General features: G+C 38.2%; 6 protein-coding genes and 1 pseudogene across 11 annotated transcripts; 3 read left to right on the plus strand and 4 right to left on the minus strand.

Moving 5' to 3' along the window:
- Positions 1 to 87: 87 nt before the first annotated feature.
- LOC104716312 (uncharacterized) lies at positions 88 to 3,673 on the plus strand. Of its 4 annotated transcripts, XM_087468150.1 has the most exons (9): positions 88 to 711; positions 808 to 913; positions 1,005 to 1,058; positions 1,168 to 1,439; positions 1,524 to 1,639; positions 1,742 to 2,371; positions 2,462 to 2,518; positions 2,700 to 2,948; positions 3,108 to 3,673. In XM_087468150.1, exons 1-4 carry the CDS (start codon positions 311 to 313, stop codon positions 1,330 to 1,332), a joined length of 726 nt encoding a protein of 241 aa, XP_087324276.1. In that variant the 5' UTR covers positions 88 to 310; the 3' UTR covers positions 1,333 to 1,439; positions 1,524 to 1,639; positions 1,742 to 2,371; positions 2,462 to 2,518; positions 2,700 to 2,948; positions 3,108 to 3,673. The 4 variants fall into 4 exon arrangements, with proteins under 4 accessions (XP_087324276.1, XP_087324274.1, XP_087324275.1 ...); XM_087468148.1 differs by having other exon boundaries at positions 1,168 to 1,639; XM_087468149.1 differs by having other exon boundaries at positions 1,524 to 2,371.
- Positions 1,548 to 2,126, minus strand: LOC104716313 (uncharacterized). Its single transcript, XM_010433698.3, has one exon. It carries the CDS (start codon positions 2,124 to 2,126, stop codon positions 1,731 to 1,733), a length of 396 nt encoding a protein of 131 aa, XP_010432000.1. The 3' UTR covers positions 1,548 to 1,730.
- LOC109125099 (transcription factor bHLH131-like) lies at positions 2,480 to 3,525 on the minus strand (annotated as a pseudogene). Its single transcript, XR_015567978.1, has 2 exons — positions 3,122 to 3,525; positions 2,480 to 3,021 (listed from the first exon to the last, which is right to left on the minus strand). The product of XR_015567978.1 is annotated as a transcription factor bHLH131-like (transcript).
- A 129-nt stretch (positions 3,674 to 3,802) lies between the features above and the next one.
- Positions 3,803 to 7,598, minus strand: LOC104719929 (uncharacterized protein At4g38062-like). Its single transcript, XM_019230838.2, has 2 exons — positions 7,435 to 7,598; positions 3,803 to 7,192 (listed from the first exon to the last, which is right to left on the minus strand). The coding sequence occupies exon 2, from the start codon at positions 7,163 to 7,165 to the stop codon at positions 4,007 to 4,009; it is 3,159 nt and encodes a 1,052-aa protein (XP_019086383.2). The 5' UTR covers positions 7,166 to 7,192; positions 7,435 to 7,598; the 3' UTR covers positions 3,803 to 4,006.
- A 994-nt stretch (positions 7,599 to 8,592) lies between these two features.
- Positions 8,593 to 10,666, plus strand: LOC104716314 (uncharacterized). Its single transcript, XM_010433699.3, has 2 exons — positions 8,593 to 9,696; positions 9,936 to 10,666. The coding sequence occupies exons 1-2, from the start codon at positions 9,297 to 9,299 to the stop codon at positions 9,983 to 9,985; spliced, it is 450 nt and encodes a 149-aa protein (XP_010432001.1). The 5' UTR covers positions 8,593 to 9,296; the 3' UTR covers positions 9,986 to 10,666.
- A 386-nt stretch (positions 10,667 to 11,052) lies between these two features.
- LOC104716316 (nucleobase-ascorbate transporter 11) lies at positions 11,053 to 14,517 on the plus strand. 2 transcript variants are annotated; one of them, XM_087468151.1, is made up of 10 exons: positions 11,053 to 11,834; positions 11,938 to 12,035; positions 12,126 to 12,296; positions 12,393 to 12,493; positions 12,582 to 12,717; positions 12,808 to 12,858; positions 12,935 to 13,222; positions 13,315 to 13,549; positions 13,636 to 13,916; positions 13,998 to 14,517. In XM_087468151.1, the coding sequence occupies exons 2-10, from the start codon at positions 12,021 to 12,023 to the stop codon at positions 14,208 to 14,210; spliced, it is 1,491 nt and encodes a 496-aa protein (XP_087324277.1). In that variant the 5' UTR covers positions 11,053 to 11,834; positions 11,938 to 12,020; the 3' UTR covers positions 14,211 to 14,517. The 2 variants fall into 2 exon arrangements, with proteins under 2 accessions (XP_087324277.1, XP_087324278.1); XM_087468152.1 differs by lacking the exon at positions 12,808 to 12,858 and having other exon boundaries at positions 11,055 to 11,834; positions 12,906 to 13,222.
- LOC104719930 (putative glycosyltransferase At5g03795) lies at positions 14,418 to 16,623 on the minus strand. Its single transcript, XM_087468153.1, has 5 exons — positions 15,973 to 16,623; positions 15,588 to 15,874; positions 15,035 to 15,267; positions 14,769 to 14,926; positions 14,418 to 14,694 (listed from the first exon to the last, which is right to left on the minus strand). Exons 1-5 carry the CDS (start codon positions 16,474 to 16,476, stop codon positions 14,593 to 14,595), a joined length of 1,284 nt encoding a protein of 427 aa, XP_087324279.1. The 5' UTR covers positions 16,477 to 16,623; the 3' UTR covers positions 14,418 to 14,592.
- Between the last annotated feature and the right edge of the window lie 594 nt (positions 16,624 to 17,217).

Here is a 17,217-nt window from a genome sequence, read left to right on the forward strand (position 1 = left end):
GTTGTATTTGTGACGCCCAGACAAATAAAATATTAATAATGAAGTTTTATTATATTTAAATTTCTTGTTTTATTAGAATTAATGGAAAATTTTGTCACAATATTTTATAAAAATAAATTAATATAGTCCTTGGAAACAAAAGATTTTTGAAAAGATAAATACAAATAATTTGGTTATCCTTGGAAAGAAAAAGTTAAATAGTTTTTTCGATAACTTATTCAGTTCTAAGGGTATTGGGCCTGGGCTTGGGCCTTTATAAGAGGGACCGATCGACGAAGGAAAAAGAAAAAAGAAAAAAGGCAAGAATCAGATGCGGGTGGGCGTACCGGTAGCAGCAGCAACCACCGTGGGGGGCGTCGTTCTCCGAGGGCGAATCCCGGCGATAGTTGCCTCAGCATCCGGGAGGATGGGTTCGAGTTCCGTGGGAGCATTCACATTCACGAGCATAAATGAAATGGTAACAGTGGAGAGAGAGATAAAGAAGAGCAAGTTCATCGCCATCGCTGGTCCTATCTCCACCGAGCAATCCGCTCAATCGTTCCTATCTCAGGTCCGTGATCCTCGCGCTTCTCACAATTGCTGGGCTTATAAGATCGGTGATCAACACCATCGATGTAGCGATGATGGTGAACCTTCAGGCACCGCAGGGAAACCGATTCAATCTGCAATTTTGTCTTCTGGTTTAGACAGAGTTATGGTTGTTGTCATTAGGTAGGTAGTTGCCTTGACGACCTTCTCTGACAAAATCTTTTTTCTTGGAAGCTAAATTTAATTAATTTAATCTCTCTTTGTTTGTTGTCTCATTAGGTATTTTGGGGGAATCAAACTTGGAACTGGAGGTCTTGTTAGAGCATATGGTGGTGTTACATCTGATTGTTTGAAAGCTGCTCCTACTTGCCTTGTCAAGTCCAAAGTATAATAATAATAATAATAATATACTCCTCTGTTGTTGTTGTTGGTCTTGTTTCATCGTTGACATTTCCTGTTTGTTTCTTCTCTGCCAGGTTCAAATGGGAGTCGAGGTGACATTTGATCTTTTAGGTGTTCTTTACAATCAGGTGAGCTTTTTTTTTTTTTTTTTTTTTTTTCTCTCTCTCTGTGAATTTCAACTTTTTGAGATTTGAGTGCGTCAATCTATGCTTATTGATCTTTCTATGGTGTCATTAGCTTCAATCGTGTCAGGCTGAGGAAATTAAGGAAGACTATGATACTGGTAAAGATGGTACTGCCATGGTTTCTTTCAAGGTTGAATTTGACCAGGTTGATAAATTAGAGGATGCTATCAAATCAAACTGTAGACGAGACCTTGTCTTTTACAAAAATTGTAGTTAAGTTGAAGCTTTTTTATGTAATAATAATGATCTCTACAGAATGTTGTGAAAGATGAAGCAGATTCTTCTTTTTTTTAAGCGACAGAATGAGAGTGCCTTGTGCGATATGTATGAGCTGTTTCAAAATTATTTTACTTATGATGATATTATATATTATATATAGCCTACTAGTTTCAGTCTTTTGAGTTGCAGAGCAGAGGTCGAGCCAAAAATAAATTATCACAAGGGAGAAAGCTGTATATTGCAGAAGGAGCTGGCTCATGGAAGCAACAATACAGAGGACCACGACATCAAAAGAATAAGAAACAGTACATATATATGTGTATACAAACCCACACAAAGAGACAAGGATAATAAATCTGTGACAGCTAAAAGAGCTAGCTTGTCACTTTTTTTTTTTTACTTTGAAGGTGGTGGAGTAAGGAAAGGAATGTTGAAAGGAAAGTTAAAGGGAATGTTGCTGGGAATAATAGGGAAGCTGACCTGTGGAATGTTTGGGATTGTGGGCTGCACTGGGTTGGGCAATGAAGGTATCTGTGTGCTCGGCATTGGTGGCAACCCGGTGGGCTGTGGTAGAGTTGGTTGTGGCTGTGGTAGGGTTTGTTGTGCTGGAGTTGGTAGAGAAGGAAGCGGCGGCATAGTGGTTTTGGGCAGAGGTGGGACTGTTAAAGCTGGAGGCTGAGTCGCTGGTGTTGACTGGAGAAGGTGACGATGAGCAGATAGGCCTGTGAAGAAGCTTGTGAATGCAAGTGCAATGACTAGAGATGTTACAAAGGAGTTCTTGAGAGGAGCCATGGTGCTAATACTACTACTGCTGTATTGTGTGTGCTTTGACTAGTTCTTGTTGGTTTTAAGTGAGGAAGAGACTTGTGCTGGAAACCTCTATTTATAAAATAAAAAAACGGTTTTCATCAGATTTTGGTGAGAAGTAGGTGGAAAAAGTTTGAAGAGTTATATGTTGGTTCAACTTATTTGTTTCCCAGACGAAAGCTATCTACTAGAAGCAACCATGGGACTTGATATCAAAAAGGAACAATTGGGTAAGAAAATGATGGCAACAATCTTCGGCTGATTCATATTTTGATATATCATTCACACATCTTTGAAGATAATTATGGTTTATTTTGCAGATATGTGATGCAATCCCAAGAAAAAAGTTTCAGCACTTTGATTCATATATAGACATTGTAAGTATCCATAACACTTGGGGCTTTTATATACCTTTTACATCTACCTTCTCTAATGGACTAGGCGAAACAGAGATGTACAAGTATATAAAAAACAAAATACTCATTGCTGTTGCGTCAACAACGATCCTTTATTGTTGTTGTTTTTTAGCCTCTGATGAAGATTTACCATTCACTACAGGTTTCAACGATTTCTTGAGCTTAACCAATCCTTCATTCCCATTTACACCTTGAACAAACAAGGCACACTTGGTTCTGCCACCTACTGTCACCTCAGCTCTCACCGCCTTTGTTTTGGCTGCCTTCAGCGACTCTGCAACCTCCGACATTAGCCCTTCTCTGTCGCTACAACTGAACACCACTCTTGCCAAGTCTCTGTTGTTATTACAGTGACCCAGTCTCAAGCTGTCTTCTAAAGATGGTGTGGTTGGTATGTCCTGAACCATCTTTTTCAATTCATTGAAGTACCTGACAGTCTCTCCAAGCACAGATGCTTTATCCTGCTGTTTAGTTTCATTAAACATAATAATAATAAAAAGTGTTAATTTCTGTGGCTTTATATGTCTTTTTTGTGTGTAATTGGATGCAGAGCTATAAACTTACTTTGACCAAGTTTGGAAGAATAGTGCGGAGAGTTGCAAATTGGCAGTTAATTCTAAGCCGTCTTCTTCTCTCTGCGTCACTATGTTTCTTTGCAGCAGCTTCTTTTGATTCGGTTTTCGATTTTGGCTTTGTTGTGGCTGAGAAACCTCTGGAGAACAGCTTGCTGCTTGTGGCTGCGGCTGCACCTGCGAAGAAAACATTTCTTCCCATTGTTGTTGAATACGCTGTTGGTTTGTAACACCGTGCAATCGGAGGCATCATCCCTTGCTCTAACTGCATTAAACACACAACACAGGAAAGGATTGATTCAGAGGAGGAAGAAAACATACAAAAGATGAATAATTTTTCGATTGATGATGGGAGAAGGAAGTAACAGAGAGGCTTACATGGTGAAGTAAAACCATGGATGGCGACACAGAGAGAAGGAGACGTACGTAGTAGAACAATGGAGGGAATGTTAATTTTGTTGTATGTTTTATAAGAAGAAAGATATGGACAAGATGCCCAAAAGGGTAATAATAACTAATAAATGCGGGATTAATGAGAAATAAACACGAGAATATATTGTAATAACTCTAGTAATCTTTTAAGTATATAATAACTCAAGAGGGGATAACAAATATAATGATTGAGATTAGCAAAGGAAAACGAAAGATGGGTTTTCATGAATCGAAAAGTAAGTTTTTAATTTAACGTTGTTTTGGATTTATGAATGATTTAGGATTAGCAAACAAAAAAAGCAACGCGTTTGTTTTATTACACGAGTGAAACCTCTGTCCAGCGTAAAGGGTTTCGTTAAAAAGCTTCAAGATACATTAACACTAAAAACAAAGTTTTCTAAGAGAGAAAAAAATCCTCCCTATCTCTTCTGTGGAATCAATCAAACTAATGGTTAAGCTGTCTAAATGGTGATCTGTCTTCTTCAATTACAGCATCGTCATGCTTCATTGCCAATCTTGGAGAACCAATAGTTTCGCCATAGTTGTTCTCTTTACCAAATTCATCACAACATTGTGTAACTCTCTCCAAAGCTTTCATCAGCTTCGTGTCTCCATCACACAGCTTCAACATTCCATCCTCTACTTCGCTGATAAAACTCAAAATATTTCCTTTTTCTGATGACAAACTCGCAACTTCCTTTAATAGCTCTGTCTTTTCCGCTTCTGAGGTTTTTAGCTTTGCCTGCATTTTTGTGGTTACTTCTTCCAACTCTCTCTGCTTAGTTTTCAGTTCAGCTCCTAATTTTGTTGCTTCTTGTCCGAAACAAGAAGCATATTCACCTGATGTTTTGAGTTTCTGGCTGAGACTAAAGATTTCCCCTTCAAGCTCTATGATCATCATCTTTTTTGATTCAGTTTCTACCGCGGTAAGAATCTGCGTAGCAGCGAGTTTCTCCCATGCTTTGTGGAGCATGTTAACCTCGTTTTGCTCCTCCTCCAGTAGCAAAGATACAGACTTGAATGAACCCTCCAATATATGCTTCACCTCCCGCAAGTCCTGGTCTTTCTGTTGTAAAGCACCTGCAAAAATCTCTCTCTCTTTCTGCAGTTCCCTTTCAGTAACTATATGCGCAATAACGACATCCTCAAGCTCCCTTCTAAGTGATTCTTGTTCCAACAACTCTACCTCTCTCTGTAGATTTTCCAACATATCATCCTTATCCCTCATAAGTGTTTCTATCTCCGAATCAGACGATCTTGCAGAGCTGATAGCCTTTAGCTTATGCATCAGCTCATTCCTCTCTTGCATTATGGCTTCTCCAACTCCAACCTGTTCAAGAAGAGAAGCCTCTACTCTTTTGCGCAGGTTCTGGTTTTGCTCTAGTTCAGCTTTCAGCCTTTTAGCAATAGATTTCCAGATCCACAATTGGAATTCAATCTGGTACACTTCAGAGGTTTTATCAGATAATTCAGAATTTGCTGTTTCTAGGGCCTCAGAAACGTCAGCAAGTTTCCGTTTCGAGTCGTTCTCCACCTCTACGACTTTCTCTTGCAAGAGAACTTGACTTTTGGTAGACTCCTCGAGCCTCTCCTTGTAATTATCAAGCTCCTGTTTCCTATGCTCTTCGTTTAGATCAATGGTCTCACTTTTTCTAACCAATGAGGCAGTCTTCTCAACCTCTTCTGCCAACTTGGCATAGGCAATGTCCACCTTGCTGCAGAGTTCTCTAATATTCTCCTTGGAATCACTTTCAAGCTGCGAAATCTGCTCCTCTAAAAGCACCCGACACTTGTGTGATTCCTCAAGCATCTCCTTATACTTCTGAATTTCTTTTTCCAACACTAAATTCTTCTCTTTGACAAAACCAAAGGACTCAATCTGCCTTGTTAAAGCCACCACTTTCTCACGTTCTGCTACGAGATCTGAGTTTGTGTTGTCCAGTGCATCACAGACTTGTAGAAGTTTCTCTTCATAATCATTTTCAGCCTCTTTTAGTTTTTCTTTCATCTGAGTTTGGAATCTAGAGGATTCCTCAACCATTTCTTTGTACCTTTCTACCTCTTTTTCCATCTGAACATTCTGATCTTCGAAAAGATCCAGCATGTCTATTCTTTTCAGAAAGCATGCGACCCTTTCCCGTTCTTCTTCAATCTCTAGATGCGCCTTGGCCAGCGCAGCATTCTTTTGATCTAGCTGCTCCATCAATAGGGAATAGCTCTTTTCTTCTCTTTTCTCATCCTTGATTTGTTCATCCTCAACATTTGCAAACCTTGACTGAGCCTCGGAGACTGTTCTACTTAGTACTAGATACATAACCGAGATCTCTTCGTACTGTAGTCTCATTTTAGCTGCAGAAGAGTGACAGTTTTCAAGTTCCAACTCGACTTCTTTCAGCGCGGCCTCCTTGCTTTGCAACCGCAACTGATAATCATTTATGTCTTGTGCCATCTTCTCCAGTCGAGAACTCCATTCAGCTTCTTTGCTTCTCAAGTTAGCTGAGCAGGTCTTATGAATGTTTTCCAAGTTCCGAAACTTGTTTTTCAGTTTCGATAGTGCAGAACTTCCTGATCCCTGAATAGTAGCTTCCTGGAGTTCTTTCAATGAACCAAGCAACTCGTGGTTTTCTTGTTCCAGTTTTCGATTCTCATACTTCATCTCCTTAAGATATGTCTCATTGATGCTCAAGGATTGTCTCAACTCTGCAACTTCCTCATCTCTTTTGCCAGCCAAATGATCAAGTTGTGTTCTAGCGTCTTGGTACTCTGCAAAAGCGTCTTCGTATCTGGTTTTGAATTCTGAAACTTGGACTTCAAGATGTTTTCTTCTGGTCTCTTCTTGTGTCAGCGCAGAGTTACACATCTGCAACTTCTTCTGAAGATCCTCTGAGATTCTAGTTACTGAATCTAGTCTGGTCTGAAAAGAGTAGATTTCTTCCAGAAGCGTTGATTTATCTTCCTCCCACTCTTTCTTGCTATCCCTGAAAAGATTTCGAAGCTTCTCATATGCTTCCTCAAGATGCTTGAACTGCTCCTTCTTCCACTTGAGCTTCTCTTCAACTTGAGTCTTCTCCTCTTCCACTTTAACCACCACATCATCTCTCCCTCTAGTTTCTTTCATAGCTTCAACAGTTTTCTCAACTTGAATCCTTTTCTTCTCGGCTGCACCTAAAAGCCCTTTGAGCCCCTCAACCTCAGCCCTGTAGACATTGTTTCTCTGTTCCAGATCAATGTTCTTCTCAGTAGCTTCATCCAGAGCAGACATCATACTCCGTTTCTCCTCTTCGAACTCCCGACACTTATCTTCCCCGTTAGCTCTAAGCTTATCATTAGCAACATTCACAAGCTTGAGAACAGAATCTTTCTCTCTCAAACAACGTTGCAGATCCTCGTTGGCTCGCTTCAACTCAGAAACAAGTCTTGTCTTCTCCTCGATTTCAAAACACTGCTTCTCGTTAACCAATCTCGCCTCTCGAATCTCAGCTAATTGTTCCTTGTGGACTTTGTTTAGATTGTCAAGAAGCTCCGTTTTGTTTCTATAGTCAATCCTAAGCTTCTCATTCGCGGCTTTCACTTCATCAAGCTCTTCACAAACCTTCTTCTCCATCTTTACTATACAATACACAGTTTAAACCTAGACAATTTACCAAATAAACAACAAACAGTCAAATCTACAGATCTAAAGGGAAAACAAGAAAAATAGTCAGATCCTCGAAAACGCTGCGACTAAAATCGCGACATCTTAGAACCTAAAGAAGGAGTTATATCAGCTAATCTCTCTAACTGCCGAAGAAGGATATATCAAACCCTAATTTGATTGATGACATTCAAAATCAAAATTAGGGAAACAAATCTAAACAAAAAATAAAAAAGTACCTGAATCTCGGAAACACTTGAATCTTCAAAACAGTGATTTCATCAAGGAATCGATCGATCTGCTAGAAAATGGGAAGGAGACAAAAAAAAAAAAAAAAAAAAAGAGAAGAAACGAACTGAGAGACGATCCAAGGAATGAAGGAGGCAAGGAGCCGTTGGAGAAGAAAAGGGAGAAGAACTCTTTTTTAAATTTAAAAAAACCGAGTTCGAAGTTTAACGCCGTTAATTAACTTCCGTTCAATATTATGGGCTTTTATAAATCCCCTGACCCATTTATAATTTCTTTTGTCTTTGGCCCATTGCTTACTAAGCTAACCTAAATAAACAACGTCATTGTGAAACAATTCGTGAGCAAGTAGTAAAGATGATGTTTACTGCAACTTCCACGTTATTATTGATAAAACTTGTCAAGGATCGCTACGATTACGTGCACATGTATTTTATTCCTATATACATACGTCAACGTTATGTATTGAGAGAGATTTGAGAGAATATGTCCTTACAGCAAACAAAACCTATTTTTTTTTGTTTTCTTGTATATATTATATATATATATATATATAGTATAGTGTAACGTTTTATACAAAAACCAAATCAGTTAACGTACGATGACAATTTTGGATTTCATTTTCCTTTACAAAGTTGACCCGTACGTACGTGAACACAATTAACACAATCGCGTTTATTTTTTACTGATTATGAGATCATCCCCAGCCCATGAATTATACTACTGCATATCATTTTGTCAACGAATTATGAATATCTTAATTGTTTTGTATTGAAATATGGAAGATTCCCCTGGACCAGTGAAACTAATCTAGAGAGATTCCAGTTTTGATAAGATTAGTTCCAACGTTATTTATTAGAAAGAAGCGAAAGCGAAATCAAATTGTGTGGTCAAAGGCAAAACCAATTAAAGTTTTTTACAGCAATATATATTTCTAGAACGTTCATCAAAACAAAGTCATCTTCTTCTTATCTCTAATTAACTCATAAGATTGATTATTAATCCTCGTAATCTCCACGAGTTTTAGTTTAAAGTTAGAAAGAAGAAGCAAAAGGCAGAGATGAGTACGCCACGTGTCGGTAACTAAAGCCTCATACACACGCAAAAACGATTGGATAATATAAAAAGAAAGACAGACATCATTCATCATCAATTTTTGTACGGTTGTCATTAAATCAACGGTAAGATAAGAAGAACTCGTCTCCTTCTTCTTCTCTACTTTTAAATTTTGAATAAAACAAATCTTTCTACTATCAAATCAATCAAAATAGTGTAATTTTTAATAAAATATTAAAAATGTTGTAGTTTAATAATGATTGGGTTAGAGAATTTGTGGCCGTTGGATCGAAACTAAATCCAAAAGATTGAAGAGATTTATATAAACTGAAGAAGAAGAAGACGATAGAAGAAAGGTGGGGGATAAGAGAGATGATGATCATGGAAGGAGACGATAGATAATTTTAGGGTTTCTCTGCTTTCTGATCAAAAGATTAACACTTTCTTTTTTTGGGGGGCTTTTAAAAATCTTCAAATTCTAGGGTTCTTCTTCTTCTTCATATACATAATCTTTCCAAATCCTGGTGAAACATTCTTTGTTTCTCCGGGGTTTCAATGGTGCTGAAAGCTTAGATCTTTAGCTAAGAGATTTAACAAAATTTCATCTTTTTTTCATTTTTTCAAATTTCATTCTAATTGTGAGGTTTTTGTTTGTTCATTCTTTAAACTGTTTAATTGATTTTTTACAACTGAATTAGGTTGATTTATAAATAATCAGAAAAAAGGTATTCAATATTGTTTGGTTTCTGGGATCGTTTCACCAGATTTAAATGGTGGAGAAAACAATCCGATTCTTGAAATGATGAAGAGACCGATCCCTAGTAGTTGGCCATGGTGGTTATTAAGAGGAGGTAGAAAAGACAAAGAACCTGAAGCTCTTAAGTTTCCTCCTCCTCCTCCTTCTACAAAGATGATAACTCGAGCTGCTAATATTAATAATAATAAAAGAAAGGATCTTCAAGAAGTTGAGAGCTTTGGTTCGTCTGGCTCTGAATCTGTTGCTCTTGCTGGTGATGGACCTGAATGGTCTGTTGGATGGACTGAGCCTCATGGACCTGATTTCCAAAGTGATGATGAAGCAGATGATGGTGGCTTCTTAGTGCTGGTTCCTTGTTACAGAGCTCTTGTCGAAGCCTCTAGTAATACTAATAACCAGCTCCTCAGTGCTGTCAAGAATCTCCCCAGCGGTTTGCCTCCTGGTATGTTTGATCACCCCCCCTGATTTGTGCTCTTTGTTTGGTTTTTCCTTCGCTACTATTCTCCTAGGATTGATAGATTAGATAATGCTTATGTTTGGTGCTTGATCTTGCTTGCTGTTGATGTTTGATCCCCCAAAAGCCATGAATGATCCACAGTCTTTGAAGTTTGATGTTTCAACATTTTTATTTCAAACTTTTCTGATTCAGTTTGATGTTCTGCTGCTTATCAAAATGTGCAGATGGGAAGAATTACATGGAGCAATGGCTTTCTTCTCTGCAGAACCTTTGACCAGGTCCCTTTCCCTTGTAGTTTAGTTAGTACTAGTTTTAGTTTCTCTAATTCGCTCTCATTTTGGTGGTGTCTACGTTAATCCTGAAAACTCAAAAAAAAGGAGAAAAAAGGGAAAAGAAAAAGAGAGAACGAACAAAAAAAAAAAACACAAGTAGTTTTATGGTTTAGATTTAAGATGATGGGTATTTGCATACATTGATGTGAGATTGGAAAAGCTATGGAGAAGAAGCAGCTTTAGCCTTGAGGGTTCATCATATTAAGATTGATTGGTTACATTCAGAAAACAGATCAAAATCCAAGAAAAAAGAGGGTGGAGAACAAATTACATATATCCTGGAAAGAAAGGATTGGTGGAAGAAACAGACAGTGCTAGGGGTTCATATCAAGATGATCGAACAAATTTGATGGTGTGAATGGGATTTATTGAATTGAGATGGGAAATTCATGTAAAAGTCTTGTAAATACAAAAAGAAAAAGAAAAAAAGAGTGATGTATATATACTCTTGTAATCTATCTTGTCCTGTATCATAACCTCCTGAAGACTGAGATAGAGGTGATTGGAGATTGTATGTAATATTAATTATGACTGATCTTTTTTTGTATATAAGACAAGCCATTGTAATTCTCTGTATAATAATATATATTGGAATTGGGGAAGCAGGAAGAGTTTCTCTAAAATTTGAATGTTCAGATTCTTTTAGTAATCAGTAAGAGACTTTATTATGCTTTGCTTTGGAACTATTCATGATATCAAGATTTCCTTAAAGAAACAGAGCAAAGACAATTGATGTAAGAACAATAATAATTGACAAAAAGTATATATCGATATGGACTGAGAGGATTCAGGCAAGGGGGTCCATGTTATAAAAGCATACCCACCGTCAAAAGTAGTAAATTATCATTAAGCTGCTAATGTTTAATACTTAGTCTTAAAGCAAAGCTTTTTTCTTAGAGCTTTTAATCATGAATATAATAAGATATTTTCATACATAATGAGGGTACTTTAGTCATATTAATTAGAGGTAGAGAGAGACAAAACCGGTGATGTTGACAGGAGTGAGAAAGAGAGAGAGAAGTAACGTTACGCTCTCTGTTTCTCACTTGAGAGCCAAAAAGTTAGCAAAAAAAGGAAGTAAGAGAAGAAGAAGAAGGAGAGGAAGAAGTTGGAGAATGAACTTAAAAGCTCAGTTCACTTCACAAGCTTCTTCTAGTCTCTCTTAATCTCTTTTTTTTTTTTTTTTTTTTTTTGTCGTCTTAGTCTCTCTTAATCTTTGAGTATTTTTTTCGAAACAATGGAGTCCGGGTCGGGTTTGGATCCGGATACTGGTAACAAGGGTAAAGGAAGTGGTGGCGAGAGAAAGTTCGGTGCTTTCTTGAAGAGAGTTACCTAGAAAGGATTTGAATCCGAGAGACTTAAGATCGTGGGCCAAAAAATCTGGTTTTGTCTCCGATTACTCCGGTGAAACCAGCACGAGTACTCGTACTAGTACTACCAAGTTTGGTGAAAGCTCTGATTTTTTTGGTTTGCAAAAAGGTAGAAGAGATCAAAATCAAACACTCCCTCCTGGGTCGTCTCATAAAACCGAAGTCGACCCGATTTTGGGACGAAATAGACCCGAAATCGAACACGTAACCGGATCTGCACCCGGTTCTAGAGAGGAGGAAGAAGAAGAGAGGAGACTGAACCGGAATGAGGCAACGTCGGAGACAGAGAATGAAGGCGGGGAACTCAATAAGGATTTGGAAAATGGGTTTTATTATCCAGGCGGTGGAGAATCATCAGAAGATGGACAATGGCCTAAACCCATTCTGATCAAGTTTGGTCTTAGAGACAATCCTGGATTTGGTTAGTTTTCAATCTCAGCTTCTCTAACGGTTACATTTTGTGTTGCTTTCTGGTCAATCAAATAAAGGAAGATTCTTTTTTTTTTCTTGAATTTGAAATGCAGTTCCACTTATCTACTACGGTCTGCAACACTATCTCTCACTTGTTGGATCACTTGTGTTTATTCCTCTTGTCATTGTACCAGCCATGGATGGTTCCGATGTAAGCTTCTTCTTCTTCTTCCATGGATACATACTTGAGAAGCTTCTTTGTTTTGTTCTTGATTAGTATTTGACGTTTTTGTGATGATAGAAAGATACTGCCGCGGTGATTTCAACAATGCTGCTTCTTACTGGAGTTACAACTATACTTCACTCTTATTTCGGTACTCGGCTTCCGTTGGTTCAAGGAAGCTCCTTTGTTTACTTGGCCCCGGTTTTAGTTGTCATTAACTCTGAGGAGTTTAGGAACCTCACCGAACATGTCAGTTTACAAAATATAAATCAGATAGGAGCGTTTTGAGTTCTTGGGAACTTTTTGCGATGAAACTGGTGTGTTTTTTTCTTTAATTTCGTGCAGAAATTTCGGGACACAATGAGAGAACTACAGGGGGCTATAATTGTTGGTTCATTATTCCAATGCATATTGGGATTCAGTGGTCTCATGTCTCTTCTTCTTAGGTAACTCAAGAAACACCGCAGTTTCTTGGTTTAGTTATATAGACCTCACAAGATATCACATTTTCTTCTTAAAACTTTATTTTTTCAGATTTATTAATCCTGTCGTAGTAGCTCCAACTGTAGCTGCAGTGGGATTAGCATTCTTTAGCTATGGATTTCCACAAGCCGGCACTTGTGTTGAGATCAGCGTTCCCTTGATACTTTTGCTTCTCATTTTCACATTGGTAAGACTTTTTGCCTCAGCTTGAATAGTAGAAGCATGTCTCAATCAGTCTCTTTAGTAAAGGACTGATTTTAATCTAACTACGTTTCAGTATCTCCGTGGAGTTTCACTCTTCGGGCATCGCTTATTCCGAATTTACGCGGTATGTAAAATATCATTTTTAAAAGTCAAGTTTCAAACCTTTTTCAGAGGAATCAGGCCGTTGCTTTTGCTACTAGGTGCCACTGAGTGCTCTGATCGTATGGACATATGCATTCTTTTTAACGGTTGGTGGGGCTTATGACTACAGAGGCTGCAACGCTGACATACCGAGCTCTAACATATTGATAAATGAGTGTAAGAAGCATGCATATACTATGAAGCATTGCAGAACAGATGCTTCAAATGCTTGGAGAACTGCTTCTTGGCTCAGAATCCCTTATCCATTTCAATGGGGATTCCCAAATTTTCACATGAGAACTTCTATCATTATGATCTTTGTGTCTTTGGTTGCATCAGTGGATTCGGTAGGTACTCTTTCCTTGTTGCCATTCCGGTTTTTTTTCCTCTAAAGGTGTGATCTTGCTGCTAAATTGTTGGAGATGGTTCACTTGTGTAGGTTGGAACATATCATTCTGCGTCTATGTTAGTGAATGCTAAGCGTCCAACACGGGGAATTGTCAGTAGAGGTATTGCATTAGAAGGTTTTTGCAGTTTATTGGCTGGGATCTGGGGTTCAGGAACAGGATCAACCACTTTAACTGAAAATATTCATACGATCAACATCACCAAGGTGGCTAGCCGAAGAGCTTTGATGATCGGAGCTATGTTCTTGATAGTATTGTCATTTTTAGGTAAGCATCATCCAATGAATGATCGAAAGTGTAAAATCTTTGTCATACCACTTGCTCCATTTTGTGAATATCTTTAAATTTGACAGGAAAAATAGGCGCGATTCTTGCTTCAATACCACAGGCTTTGGCTGCTTCAGTATTATGCTTTATATGGGCACTTACAGTGGCTCTAGGTCTATCGAATCTACGGTATACACAAACAGCAAGCTTTAGGAACATAACAATAGTTGGGGTCTCACTGTTTCTTGGGTTATCCATCCCTGCTTACTTCCAGCAGTATCAGCCGCTATCCAGTCTAATACTACCAAGCTATTACCTGCCTTTTGGAGCCGCGTCAAGTGGACCATTCCAAACGGGTATCGAGCAAGTAAGCCACATTCCTTTCATTGTCTTGATTAGCATTTTCTTGGACAATGGACGACTAACTCTCTTCTTATGCAAACTGCAGCTTGATTTTGCCATGAACGCAGTGCTATCTCTGAATATGGTTGTAACCTTTCTAGTCGCTTTCGTACTGGACAACACTGTACCGGGTAGTAAGGAAGAGCGAGGAGTATACGTGTGGACAAGAGTCGAGGACATGAAGATGGACCCTGAGATGCAAGCTGATTACTCATTGCCAAGAAAATTTGCTCAGATTTTTGGTTGCAGATGTTGTTAAGTAGAGATGTCTCAGCATTAATATCAGTTTTTCAATAGCTTACGCACATGTTCTTAAAATATATAGAAGCAAAGGGTTATCATGGAAAAAAAAGAGTTGCAGGTTTGTGGGTGAGAATCATTTTTCTCTAACAACGTCACGTCATAGTGGTAGCCTCTCCAGTCTCCACTGTTGAGTAACCCACAAGGATGGAACAGAGAGTACAAATACACAAAAATAATGAATTTTTCTCAAAGAATGATATGTTGTTGTTCCGTGTTACTGTTATAAGCTATGATATTAAAAATTACAAGAGGTGTACATGCTAGCTCTTTCTTTGCTTGGGACTGTATCTACTACGCAATTGAAGAAAAGAAAAAAATAAATAAAATAAAGTCTTCCATCAGTACTTGATGACATGGTGGCGTAACCATAGTTCATACATGATCATGTGGAATGCGTCGAATTTGACAGGAGGTGAGTTCCACTGAATATGCTTCTGCACCTGCACAACAACAAGACTCTGTCTTGATGAGCTCACTTTGTATACAAAATTGAAGAAAAGGGTGAGAATATTACCTTCACCAAATTGTTATGTAACGAAACAAATTCCGACTGAGGTATGTTCTTCAGGATCTGCTTAAGGTTATAGACATCTCGCTCTCTGAGTACAACCGCAAATTTTCGCCAATCCAGGATGTCGTTGAAAGGGAGGTCGTAGTAGTCTGATAATATGACTGTCCAAAGATAAACGCCGACAGGAATAACAAGTTGCATTATTATTTCAGGTTCTTTAAAGGTTTAGTGTTCTGATGAGTGCAGAAAGAGTATATAAGAACACGTACCAGGGACACATCCATAATGGATCGAGTCAGTTATGCGAGCGCTGTTGACTTGAGAACCGCCAGGGCATATGCAGAATTTAGTCCTGTAGAATCTCTTCTGGTACACTAAATGCCCTGTCGCCCTGTTAATTCTGTTGTTTGAAATATCAAGCTCTGTGTCGTTTTCCCACACACGGGCAAGTATTACCCGTATCTTGGAATTCCGATGACCAGCCCAAAAACCAAGGGTTGTCCTGTAACACCACCGTTTAACAGTATTAGTAACATTTAGAATGCAACTGTTAAAATCAAGCTCCAGATTGACAAAAAAAAAAGAATGACAAGAAAACGAGCCAACAATACAACTCCACGATCTAACTAGTTTAAGAACCTTGAAAAGCCTCTGGCCGATCACAAGATCCAGCCATTCTAAATTATTTGTATCCGAGGGGAAGTAAACAGCAAAGCTATAAACTTTGAACATTTACAGAGTTCATACAGAGGACTCATGCTTAATTATGGGATCTATCTAACAAACACAGGCAAGAAAAAAGGACAAGGAGGCTTAGTTTACCGATTCTCAACATCATTGCCACCGGCAGGGAGTGCAAAAGGCTGAAGAACTTGAGGCAAAGCAACATCTTTGTGAGGAATAAAACCGACATTGTAGCTCGGTGAGCACACAACCCTAATTATATTCTTAATCAGAAGCGGAGATCCTTCGAATGCTCTAACGCCAACATCGTGACAGGTGACAAAGAAGTGATCAGCTCCTAAGGTTCTATTCCAATAAGGATACTTAGCTATCAATCCATCAACATAATCTTGAACAATCACAGTCATGTTTTCATATGACGTTCCCTGCAACAACAAAAAAAAAAAAAAAAAAAAAAAACACCAAAATCAGAGCTAATTCCCAAATTTCATCTTTCTAAATCCTAATTTCACGAAACTCTTACTTTGCCTCGCATCTTGTGACAAGAGACTGGAATGAAGAAGAGATCAGCCTCTTCTGGATCTAGGGTTCGAAATCGACTCTCTCTAATGTTCTGGAAGAAGTAACCCTCACTAGCATATTTACCGGTCACTTTCCTCGGCGTCTGATAGAACGTGTTCGGATCTCCGTCGGGATAAATATAAACCTTGAATCTCTTCTCCATCTCGGCGTAATTCAATCGGAAAGACTCCGGCGAGTGATAAACATCGGAATAATTATCTTCTCCCGTCGTCGGTGCTGTGCCGTCGTCGTCGTTGTTATCGGTCTTGTCTTCCTTCGCGAAGGTTTGAGGAACATGAATCGGCGTTACCACGACCGGAGACGGCGGCGAAGTGCGCAAGGAATTGTGGGAGAGGTAGAAGAGGGAGACGAAAGTGAGAATAGCGACGGTGAGGAGTGAGCTTTTGAGTGAACATAACGGCGAAGATCCGCCGCCGGGGAACAACGACGGTTTAACGATCGTCATCGTCGGGTCGGGTCGGATCTAAAAAGCTCTCTCTATTGATTGATTGCAAATTTCAAGCAACCCTCTCTCTATGCAATTTAGCTGTCTTTTTGTGTGAGCTCACATGCTTATTTTTTTATGGGCTCTTTGATTATTTTACTTAATACTATTTTTATTGTATCTTATCATTATTTTTTTATAAAAATTAATCAAATTAATATTTACTTATTTAGATGTTGTATACTTTGTATTTAATCCTTTATTTTTGTTTTACTAGTTTTTCTAAATTATAATTGCGATAAATCTCAGATTCAAATCTGGACTAATTTTCGAGAGTTCTGAAAAAAGTTAAAATAGCCATTAGAGATATTTATAGTGGCAAAATACCAATCTTTTTAGAACGAGTTACATAGGTTTTGTTAATAATACTTTTAAGGTAGTTTTCGAAAAACAGAAATGTGTGTTATGGACTACAATATTTTATAATTTTTATTTTTTGAAACAAGCTCGTGTATGTGTTGTGGACTAGATCATATTTTAGAAATATAACACGGACTAGACCATTATATTCTATTGTTGAAGTAAAATTATGTATATATGTTTCTCACATTATTTATTTAATTCATGCAATCAATGTAACGTTACAACTTTGTGTATGCAACACATAAGACGATGTAGAAACTTTTTTTTTATCACTTTTTCTTGTTGAAGAAAAATTCATAATTCTTTCATTAAGAAAACTTCCACTATAATGATCTGTTC

The sequence above is a fragment of the Camelina sativa genome, chromosome 10, assembly GCF_030686135.1.
Source record: "Camelina sativa cultivar CO46 ecotype springtype chromosome 10, ASM3068613v1".
NCBI lineage: Eukaryota > Viridiplantae > Streptophyta > Magnoliopsida > Brassicales > Brassicaceae > Camelina > Camelina sativa.